This window comes from Magnolia sinica, chromosome 17 (genome assembly GCF_029962835.1).
Source record: "Magnolia sinica isolate HGM2019 chromosome 17, MsV1, whole genome shotgun sequence".
NCBI lineage: Eukaryota > Viridiplantae > Streptophyta > Magnoliopsida > Magnoliales > Magnoliaceae > Magnolia > Magnolia sinica.
Window position 1 is genome coordinate 68,873,624 of NC_080589.1, and position 12,125 is coordinate 68,885,748.

General features: G+C 41.1%; 1 protein-coding gene across 1 annotated transcript; it reads left to right on the forward strand.

The window, feature by feature from the left end:
* The first annotated feature begins 403 nt into the window (after nucleotides 1–403).
* Nucleotides 404–7,348, forward strand: LOC131230925 (uncharacterized). Its single transcript, XM_058226949.1, has 3 exons — nucleotides 404–557; nucleotides 3,987–4,310; nucleotides 6,861–7,348. Exons 1-3 carry the CDS (start codon nucleotides 485–487, stop codon nucleotides 7,004–7,006), a joined length of 543 nt encoding a protein of 180 aa, XP_058082932.1. The 5' UTR covers nucleotides 404–484; the 3' UTR covers nucleotides 7,007–7,348.
* Nucleotides 7,349–12,125: the final 4,777 nt, after the last annotated feature.

Sequence of the window (12,125 nt, forward strand, 5' to 3'; positions counted from 1 at the left end):
CCGCTCATCAAGTTGGGCCCATCACAAACATTCCATGATCGAAAAATCACACCGCACCACTTTTCAGACCTAATATGTTTATGAGTTTTAATCTCAATCAGAAATTACATAACATTAGCATTTGAGATACCTAAAAGTCTAAAACCCTCCACTCCTTGAGTCACACAGATTGAAATTGTCCAACCCACGAGTTTTTTGCTTGCATAAAGTGGGCCCCACCATATACACACCTCTTTCCCAGAAATCAGGCCAACCCTCTTGTCGGTTGCTCTCCAAGATATTAAAAATAGCTGATGACTTAGAAACTTTTGCTCGTCCAAGCAGCCTACAATTGCCGACCTTGTCGGTCCCACCGCATTGGAGTCTTGCATTCAGCTACTTTTCTTATAAATAGTCCTCTTAAAAACTTAACAACATCCACGTTAGAGAATCTCTCAAAGCTCTAGCTATTATATTATAGCTTCACCATCTCTTAATTGCTAGAATGGCTTCTTCATGTGGCTTAGCTCTCCCTTGCATGGCTCTTGCACTCATGCTATGTGTGCATGGCGCCCTCGGTACGCACCCTCCCTTAATATATTATATATATACGCACCATCTACACACACACACACACTCAAAATGATTTTATATTGAGAAAATAGCTTTTTATATTTTATGATTTCAATGTATGCCTATGGATAGAGATATCACATGGGGCATGTTTGGGAGAGTTCATATCGTTTTAGTTAAATGTACTTGTGTATTTGGTTGCACTGAATCTTATGAAATTGGATGAAATTTTGAGCCAAAGCAAGCTGGCTAATCATGAATTTTATGATATATGGTGCAACCAAACGCACCCTTAGAGATCATGTTTCTTTTTATTGAAAATTGAAGTTATTCTTGATGATTAATAACCAAGATTTATAAATACATAATTATAATTAACTAAAATGAGATGAATTGATTTTAAGTGTATGTGAAACATGCCTTTATATTTTGCGGTTATATCTGAAAGATTTTTATGTTGTTTTTGTTGATTGATCCCACTGTGGTGGGATCCTCTGCAACTTTTGTAGAGAAGATATTTTTTTTCCAAGACTCTAATTGTGGGGCCCACTGAGGTTTTTATGGGTGCAATCCAACCTGTTAGAAGGGTCGCCCCACCAAGAAAGTGGGATTCCTCAGGAATATGACCGATGCAGCCCTAACATGTGCTACTACGTGAATTTAGATTTTTGTTGGTGGATGCATCCATTGGCTTTAAGGTGTGGCCATTATAATTATACTTTTTAAAGGCTTTCTATCATCATGGTGGGACTTACTTTGATATATGGTATAGGTCAATGTGAAGTATGTGATTTATTCTTGTTGTCCATTCATTTTTTCAGCTTATTTTAATGCATGAGCTAAAATTGAGGTAGATCCAGGTCCCATGTAGACCACACCACAAAAAAAAGAGCCGTGATTGATCGCCTATCATTGAAAACTTAGTCGGACTACGGAACTTTTGGATCAAGCTGTTATTTGTGTTGTCCTTTCATCAAAATCTGTGTGACCCAATCAACAAGCTAGATTGTAAATAAACATTACAGTTAGCCCAAGGAAGTTTTTAATGGTGGGCATTCAATCACCACCGTATTCCTGTGGTGTGGTCCAAGCTAGATTGCAAATAAACATTACAGTTAGCCCAAGGAAGTTTTTAATGGTGGGCATTCAATCACCACCGTATTCCTGTGGTGTGGTCCACTGATATTTGGATCTGCATCATTTTTCGGATCATGGTATAAAATAATAATCTAAAATAGATGAACGGCATTGATAAAACATACACACCATTGTGGGGCCCACAGGACACTGTCCAGCGGCGAGGCTGGCAGTGTCAGTATGCAATCCGCGTTCCAAAAGATGATTGAAGAACATCTACACGCTTAGATGAATCATTGACTTTTACATGCATGTTAATGGCCGTAGCATGCTGGTCAATAACAGCCGTAGAAAAAGGGTCGCGGATTAGATACCGACAGGTTGAGCAGCGAGTCGGCTACTGAAGTGACGTCACCAAGTTCTGTGGGCCTTATCATAATGTATGTGTTGTATCCACACCGTCCATCCATTTTAAGATATCATTTTAGGACATGAACCAAAGAATGAGAAAGATTAAAAAAAGCTGTAGTGGACCCACCACAGAAAACAGCTGGGAGAGTGATTCCCACCGTTGAAACTATGTAAGGCCCACCATAATGTTTATTTGAAATCCACCTGTTCAAAAGTTAAAAAAGACATGAAATAAGGGAAAACACAAATATCAGCTTGATCTAAAACTTTTGTGGCCTTTAGAAGTTTTTAATGGTGGGCGTCACTATCCCCACTGTTTTCTGTGTTGGGGTCCACTGGAGCTTTGGATTTAAATCATTCTTTGGGTATTGCCCTAAAATGATCTCTCCAAATGGATGGAAGGTGTAGATATAAAACAAACATCATGGTAGGGCCTACAGAACTTGGTGACGTCACTTCGGTAGGGAGTCTCGCTGCTCAACCTTTCAGTAGCTAATCCGCGCCTTAGAAAAAGCATTTTACCAAACATGCTACCAGAGGGTCTTTTTCTCATTTGTACTCCTAAATATTAGTTATTGTAATCTTAAGCTTTATAACCTGTAATGACATTGTTGTGCTAGATCAAACTCATACAACAAGGTCAACCCACCGTGAAAGTGGGACGCACCAAAAATCAGGCCGATCCAACCGTTGGATGGTCGAATTTAGACTAGGGGCGCACTGTACGGCTGGATCAACCTAAGTTTTCAGCACGTCTCATTTTCATGGTGGCACTGCCTTTCATGCCGTCGGATGCTGCACGTGCACCATGTCGGGCCCACACTCCTGCAACTCATGTACGTGAGATGTGCTCTTTCCTCTTTTGTGCGTCAGTTGGACGATAGGTTTATCATCCAACTAGTTGTACGTGAGACATCTTGCTGAATTCAGCTTCTCATCCGATGACGCGGTTTGGCTAGTGAGTAGTGACGCCGCCATCAGCCAGGCGGCTAGTAGTCGGTGCTATGTGGACCCCACCCTGATGTATCTGTTTTATCCACGCCGTCCATCCATTTTAAAAGATAATTTTTGGTAGATCTAAATCTCAGGTGGACCACACCATAGGAAAACATTAGTGATTGAAACCTCCTAGGCCAGTGGCAGGGGGAGCAGTCAATCCCCGTTCCTCATCCAACTACCACAGTATTGCCAGCATGTCATTTGTGTGTGACATCCAACATGTTCAAAACGTTGGGCCCACCATTGATCTCACATGGCACAAAAATCAGGCTAATCCACTCATCAGGTGGACCATACATCAGCTTTAATTGAATGGACGGATGTCCTTTATTTTTTGCTGTGTGGCCCACATGATGACGTGATAAGCCTGATTTTTGCATCAAGCCTTCTCCATGCACGGGCGGATCGGATGTCCTTCATGTACATGATACATGGTACGTTGTCACCTATGCACTAGCTAGTCGGCACTTCAATCCGTGCCGTCCAAATCATGCACATGAAACTTCAATCTAGACCGTCCAAATCATGAGTATACCTAGATCACACTGATCATATGTTCTAACTATCCATTTTATGCCTATTGATTTAAGGTTAAAAATAAAACGATCAATGGTCGATATTCAACCAGCAAAATTATTTGGTTAAGATCAATAGATCTGTGGGTACTTTGCTCCTCGATCACAAGAATATCATTAATATCCCTGGAATCACACTGATAAGAAGATCCAACCATCGATTTTGTGCAGATCAGATGAACGGTTAAGAATAAAAATGGTCAATGGTCCGTATTCAGCTAGCAAATCAGATGGTTAAGACCAGTAATCTGTGTGAACTTTTCTATACGCTCCGCCCATGTGTTCGACGGCCAGGATTGACATTTCTGTATCCCGCGTGTGTACGGTGGATTATTTATTTTTAACTAACGGTTAGGTTGGCGTGGTTTGTAGGTAAGGTCACGTGCGAGGACCTGGACAAGAGCACGTGCGCGTTCGCTGTTTCATCATCCGGCACGCGCTGCCTGCTCGAGAAGCGTGTGAGGAAAGGATGGGAGAAGTACACGTGTGTCTCATCGGAGATCGAGGTGGAGAAATTAACGGACTGGATTGAAACAGATCGGTGCATCGAGGCGTGTGGGCTTGATAGAAACACGCTCGGGATATCAACCGATTCTCTCTTGGAATCCCATTTCACACAGAAGCTTTGCTCTCCGCCCTGTTATCAGAACTGTCCCAACATCGTTGACCTCTACTTCAACATCGCTGCTGGTGAAGGTGAGTCTACTCGTGGCACGTGTGCCAACGCACACGTGTAAGTTCATTTCATAAATTGGGTTTGTCACACGTGTATTAGAAAAAAAAATGAATGGTTGTATTAAAATCTGACCGACGGTATATATTTAATGGAGCTCTGTTGAGCCCACACGTGTGTAGAAGGCATGTACATGCCACACATGTGCCAGCATGGCACATGGGTGCAAGTTCTAATCCGTTCATCAATGAGATATCACTTTGGTCCACTTGTCAGGTGGGCCGCAATTCAATGAACAAATGGATAGCTGAAAAAGACTCGCTGAACTGTTTCTAAACTTGTGGTCCGTTTGATGAACGGATCAGATTTATATTGCGGCCAGAATATCTACCACGTTTGATCTAACAGATGGACGGCTTGGATATTGCACTTGTTAGCTGCCATGTCACTCGTGATGGCTTGTGCTGACTTGCATTGTACAGAGCGTTTGGACATATGAAAGCGCTGTTAGCTGATGAGGGGACTAGACTGATATTTGGGCCATGCGAGCTGTGGGCCCCACTTCGAATGCGCACGTAGTATACACGTGCTTAATTGGATGTGTGTTACTGTGTTTCACATCAAAGACCTGCATCAAGGGACCTTAAGAGTGATGATGATCAGGCCCACAAATCAATCTGGTCCACTCATCAGGCGGGTGACATGTGCGGGGTCCACTGGCTTGATGGCCGTGATTTGGCGACCATTCAATCACACATCTGGTGTAAAGTCACGGTGAACCAAGATATATTGATTGACTGCACAATACTGCCACTCTTCCACCATTACCCGTACATAATGTGGCCCACCATATATACGGTTCAGATCCCCAATACAGCCATGCTTTTGATGATAGATGGTGCTAATTAGTAATGGGAAACTAGCTGAATATGACCGTTGGGGTTGACCATCATCTCTTTAGGGCCATGACCATACTTAGATGAGTATGATATAATGGCTGTATTGGTTTATCATTATTTATTATAGCAGTACCTAGTTCAAACAAATTTTTCGCGTGAAATTTATACAAACGAGAAGATGTAGGGCAAATGAGGTGAGACCCAGGTCGGTGAAACTTAATTGTGGGGCACACAATGATATATGTGCCTTAAATCCACACCATCCAAACATTTTGATAGCTCATTTTAAGCATATTTCAAAAAATTGAAGTGGATTTAAACCTTAGGTAGACCACACCACATGAAAAAGTCATGATTGAATCCTCACTGTTAAAAGCTTCACGAGCTCCACCAAAATGTTTATTTTTCATTCAACTGGTTGGCGAGGTCAAAAGGATGACCACAAAAATATTATCTTGATCTAAAGCTTTTGTAGCTTAAAAGAAGTTTTTAATGATCAATTTCTACAATTTCTTATACTATGGTTCATTTGAGATTTGAATATGCTTCATTTTTTTTCTTTCTGGTTCCATGAGCTTTTAATATGGATAGACAACATGAACGTAATCATCACGTACATCACGGTGGGCCATAGAGCCAGGGGTCCCGCTCACCTCAGTTGATCCCTGCCCACACATGCCGTATCTATTGATACCGTCTCATAACCTTGTTGATGTGACTTGATTTACTTCCACTCGTCAGGGAGGATTCTTTCAAAACATAATTTTTAAACCGTTACACGTATCCTAATCAAAACCTATCACATCGAGTCACGTAAGTGTCTGTTGACCAAATTGCCCTTATAAAGATGATACTTTCAAAACAAGATTTTTGTTGCGGCAGCGGGTAACCTAGTCAAATCCTTTCACATCAAGTCACATTAGTGTCCACATTGGCCATAAGTCTATTGTGACCAAATTGCCTTTATCAGGGATAATACTTTCAAAACATGATTTTTTTCCACAGTAGCACGTAACCTAATCAAACCCTGTTACATCAAATCACATAAGTGTCTGTGGTGACCAAACTCTCCTTATCAAGGATAATACTTTCAAAACATGATTTTTCTTCCCACCGCACGTAACCTAATCAAATCCTTTTACATCGAGTGGCATAAGTGTATGTAGTGACCAAATTGTCCTTACCAGGAATTATACTTTCAAAACATGATTTTTCTTATAGTAGCATGTAACCTAATTAAATCCTGTCATCGAGTCACATAAAAAAATAAATGTCTGTGATGACCAAATTACATGCAATACGCAACACGAAGGTGAGCTGCCAAGGGACTATGATAGCTCATTGGGCTTGGCCCTGTTCCTCAAACTAAGCCCATTTATTATCAAGTTGGGCTAGGGCTGTGTCTAAGAGACCGTTGGCCTGGCTCAACCCACTTTGGGTTTAAAGGACCATCACATATCATCCATGGTGGGGCACACTTAATGAACAACTCAGATCTTAGATAGAAGCAAGTGGCTGGGTCTAAGATCCAGCTAGGCTCATTATTAAATTTATCTCAACCATCCATTTCCTTTTACAAATTTTGCACACTTGATGATCCGTCCGACGGCGGGACCCACATGATTATAGGCTTGGATTTATGCTTAATCATCTAATTAATCATTTTATGTACAGGTGTATTTCTTCCCAAACTATGTGAATCACAGGGCACAAATGCTCGGAGACAAATGGCTGAGATCAAAAGCTCTGGCATCATAGCGCCGGGACCCGAATCAGCGGTGAAGGACATCATGGTGGCCCCCGCAATGTCGCCACTCTGATCTGTACCATCATTTCTTACATTTCATGTGAAACGTGTGAGGAAGATCATGTAGGGCATTTTAGATTAGTGTAAGATTATGATTGCTGTTTAATTGAGCTATGGCCCACCATGATCAAATGTGTACACGTGTGCATTCACGTGCAACTCACGTGGGAGTGGTTTTTTATTTATTTTTTATTTATCTTTATATCTTTCGTGTGATTTATTAAAATTCAAATGTTGGGAAGTTCTGATATGTTTACTTGGGTTGAAAATGGCACGTGTGTTGTGCTCGTGTGAATATAAGTGCTTGTTTTATTTGGTCATATACAAGAAATAAAAGAAATTATGTTTTTTTTTATTTTTGTCTTGGATGATCCTAGCCTTTTAATTGGTGGCATGCCCTGACCACTTAAAGAGAGAATCAGCAACGGTTCCAATTGCTTGGCACTAGATGGATGGCTCCGATTGATGCATCACCCAATATCATGCACTAAATTTTACACGTGGCATGCACTTAACTCAAATCCAACCGTCCAAATTCACTATCCAAAAAGCCAAAAGTCATATTGAATGAACGGATCTAAACTCTGATCAATGAAAATATTTTTCTTAAATCAGGACACTTAACTACTTTTCATCCAACCATCCATTTTATGTCGATCAACGGCCAGATTGACTGTTAGTTGGAAGTGTGTTTAGTTGATTGAACCATTTCAAATCGTCTAAATATAAGGACGGTTTCTGTACGAGTTAGATGAATACCACATCTCCAAGTTCCAACTTCATGTGTATGAAGCATCATATTCCGCCAGAGTACCAAAACTTTCGTCATCTTTTGCAGCTTATCTGGGACCTTAAGAGTTGGGCCAGGCCAAAAGCCCATGACAGTTTTTAATTCATAGGCCCACATCTGCGACGGTGTAAATATCAATGTTATATAAATCCTTCAAGTCCAAGTGGCTTTCGTACCAATGGATAGGATTGTATGAGAAGCAATGGGTGGCCTGAAAGGACGGCTTTGGATACATCTAAGACCTGATGGGCCTGATATTTGGGCCTAATAGATAAATGGGTCTTGGATTGGGCTTTAATTTCAATTTTTAAAAAAAAAAACCTAAAAAATAAACTGGTCGGTCCATTTTACGTACATGAGCCCAGCCCAAGTTGGACTGAGTGAGCATCAAGACCAGGTTTGAACCAGCCCATTTTTCTGGGCCCACAATACCAGCCCAAAGCCCAACCAATCTACATACCTTCTGCCTTCTGGTCCAGTGCAAACTCGCCGTTCACTAGGTGGGCCTAAAATGAATTGGGCCAAAATGGTCCCATCACTAAAGCTGTACACAAGTAGAACCAAGTCGAGCTTGGCACAGGTTGGCCAGTAGCTAACTGCAGTTTGAACTCGGCTCGGGTCAGTCCTTGAGCCTGACTGACAGGTCGGCTCGATTCGGTCAGTAGCTTGGGCCAATTCATGTCGACTACGAGGACCTTGGGCTGGCTCAATTTTGCTAGCCCAAGTCCCTCCATCTGTTTGGGCCAAGCCTTAAGGACTTGGGTCACCCATATTTGTGGACCCGATTACTAATTAGGGTTTTGCATCTACCCCACAAACAAATGGGCTTAGCCCAATGTTTGAAAGTTGGTGAGCCGAGAAATCGAACTATGGGCCCAGCTCAACCGAGGTAAATTTCTTAGCCCGCGGCCTTAGCTTAGCTAGGACTCAAGTCCATGGCTCATGGATTAGACTTGGACATGCTTAAACCTAGCCCATTTCTCACTCCACCCACCATCACTATGATTTTTCCTCTTTATGGCCAACCTTGAATTCTTCGGGAGTGTCTCTAATGTTTGTGGGCCTACAACGTCCATGTCTTTCATTTCAAAATTAATTATCGAATCTTTTGTAAAGATTCGAATGCTATGATAGACTCCCATGTCTTTTTTTCCGATACCTAGAAAATATCGACGGCTATAAATGCCTCTTTCAGTTCTCTACACGTGCCCCTAATACACGGCCATAGCCCTTGGTGCCTGCCAGCTTGAACCCATATGAACCTTCTGGAAAGAGCTGTAGCCTCTATAAATAGCCATCAAGATATCCTTTCCTCACTACCCCTCTTTCAGGTTGCAAGAGATCTAAGCCGTCTGTATCTTTTTTTGTTGGGTGTGATGGGATCTGATCCGTGTCCTTAGCGTTTGTGAGCCTTGTGGCCCAGTCGCACATACACATGGAAAGCAACCTAAGCATGCGTTGATTGGTCCACCTAAGTGAGGCCCATCTGTGGTGGGCTTGATAAGCTAAGGACCAGATAAGATCCCATCTGACCCACTCAAAAAAAAAAGGCTGAAGAATAATATGACAATTTTGCCCTTGTCATTATGGGTGGTAGGTGGATGTTTTTGTCAGGATCTTTTGTTTTTTTTTGACAAAATTCAATTTTGAAATTGTCTTAAATGGTGTGAACGTTTTTTTACTGTTCTCTCATGTACCTTGATGAGGCCCACTTAATCTAGATCATTTTCATTGTGAGAAATAAATCCATTTATGAGCCGGCCCATCTTTGCATACTAGGAAATTGTCAGCTGTTTCTGGCCAGTCGTGGCTCAGTAGGGTCAGGTTATAATGGAAAGGTTTCTCACATTGGAAATGGCTCAAATTAAGTGGGCCTCATCAAAAGCACACATGCTAGAATGGTATAAAAAAAAAATGCTAATGACAATTTTAAAAATAAAATTAAATTTGCAATATATATGTGTGTGTGTGTGGAAATGGTACTATGAGGTTGACCTCGTGGGAACTTTACATGAGGTCGAGCAGTATGTGTGTGTGTATATATATGTGTGCGTGCGCATGTGGAAATGGTATTTTAAGGTCGCTCTCGTGGAAACTTTTCATGAGGTCCAGCTGTGTGGCCCCACTGTGATGTGTGTCAAACATCAACACCTTGCATTTGATAGGCCCCCTTTAGGTTATTGGATATCCCAAAAATAAGTCGTATAAGGAATTAAGTGAGCCATACCATTTAAAACCATGTGAAGACATGCTTAAAACATATAAAAGCACTAGGTGGGCCCCACCTAAGTTTTGGAGGTGGATGAAACTTGGTTTGACCCCTCATTTAGGTGAGACACACACAATGAATTAGCTCGATTTGTGAACCACATTTCGGTGGGCCCAATAAATGATTATGAATGTTTTAACAGGAAGGTAACCCCTTTCAACTCTTGTTTGTGATGTGGCCCACCTAATTCATGGATTGACTTGATTTTTAATCTTGTGGCCCACCATGAAATGGTGCATCTGACTGATGAGGTTGATATTAGACACACATCACAGTGGGGCCCACACAGCTCGACCTCTTGGGAAGTTCCCATGGTCGACCTTACCGTACCATATATATATATATATATATATATATATATATATAGGACACTTAACTGCTTTTCATCAACCATCCATTCCATGTCGACCGATTGGTCCAGTTGAACATTTGTTGAGAGTAATGTTTAGTTGATTGAACCGTTTCAAATGGTCTAAATGCATTGACGGTTTCTGTACAAGTTTGATGAATGCCACATTTACAGGTCCCATCTGCATGCATATGAAGCATCATACTCCGCTAGAGTACCAAAATTTTTCTCATCTTTTAGAAACTTACTGGACTCTTAAGTGTTGGGCCAAGCCCAAAGCCCATGACAGGTATTAATTGTTAGGTCCACACCAGTGGCCACGTAAATATCAATATTTTACAAATCAAGTCTGAATGATTTTCATTCCAACGGCTAGGATTGTGGGACCGGCAATGGATGGCCCATCGAAAGGTTTGCCAGGCGGCCTGAAAAGACGGCATTAGATACATCTAAACATATGGACGGCATCTGTAAAAGTTAGATGAATGCCACATTTGCAAGTTACAACTGCATGTGCGTACTGACATGGGTTTGTACTAACAAGCTAACCTTAAAAAAAAAAAAGTTACAACTGCATGTGTATGAAGCATCAAGCTCCACCAGAGTATCAAATCTTTTCTCATCCTCGCCCAGTTCAGCTCAGCTTGGCCAGCAGGCTACCCAGCTGGAACTCGACTTAACTCAGTCCTTGAGCCTAGCTGGCCAGCTCCACAAGGCTCGGGCAGCAGCTGTGGCCGCGCGAGCTGAGGTCAGGCTGAGTTCGAGTTTAAGTTTTAAAATTTTTAATATATAATATATATTATATATTATAATATATAATTTATTTAAATATATAAATATTTACAAACAATATTTACAAACTATTTATATTAAGTGATCAAAATCTGAATCGAATTGATTTGAACTAAGTCAAGTTCTGAGATGTGTCGAGTTGAGAGCTCAGTCTAGTTCAAACTCGGCTCGAAATTGTTTCGAGGCTAAACAATTAGCTCAACTTGGCTTGAACCCAATTTCGAGTTGAGTAGAGTCAAGCTTTTCCGAGTCGAGTTAAGTGGGTTAACCGAGCTAACTCAATTTGTGTACAACTCTGCTTATGCAATTATGCTTACAATAACTTACCTGGACCTGGAGAGTTGGGCCAAGGCCAAAGCCCATGATAGGTTTTAATTCTTATGCCGACATTTGTGATGATGTAAATACTAATATATAAGTCCTCCGGGCCAAATGGCCTTTGTGCCCACTATTAAGAGCACGGGATCAGCAATGGATGGCCCATCTAAAGGTTTGCCAGGCGGTCTGAAAGGATGGCTTTAGATACATGTACGAGCATTTCGGCACGATAGATAAATGAGATTGGATTGGGCCTAGCTTAAAAGCTCGACTTGGCTCGGCTCACATCACTTGGAAAAGCTCGACTTGGCTCGGCTTGAAACTGGGTTCGAGACGAGTTGAGCTGATATTTTTTACCTCAAAAATCGAGTCCGAAATAGACCAAGCTCGACTCAACTCAGCTTGAAACTTGACTCGAACTTGACTCGGTTCGAATCGATTTGACTCGGATCAGGTTCACTTAATATAAATATTTATATATTTAAATAAATAAATTATATATATATATATATATATATATATATATAAATATTTATATATTTAAATAAATAAATTATATATATATATATATATATATATATATATTAAAAATCCTAAAACTTGAACTCGAACTC

Coding starts and splice junctions, on each gene's coding strand:
- LOC131230925 (XM_058226949.1), top strand. CDS start 485: ATGGCTTCTTCATGTGGCTTAGCTCTCCCTTGCATGGCTCTTGCACTC. Junction 558..3,986: donor ATGTGTGCATGGCGCCCTCG/GTACGCACCCTC, acceptor CGTGGTTTGTAG/GTAAGGTCACGTGCGAGGAC. Junction 4,311..6,860: donor CAACATCGCTGCTGGTGAAG/GTGAGTCTACTC, acceptor TTTTATGTACAG/GTGTATTTCTTCCCAAACTA.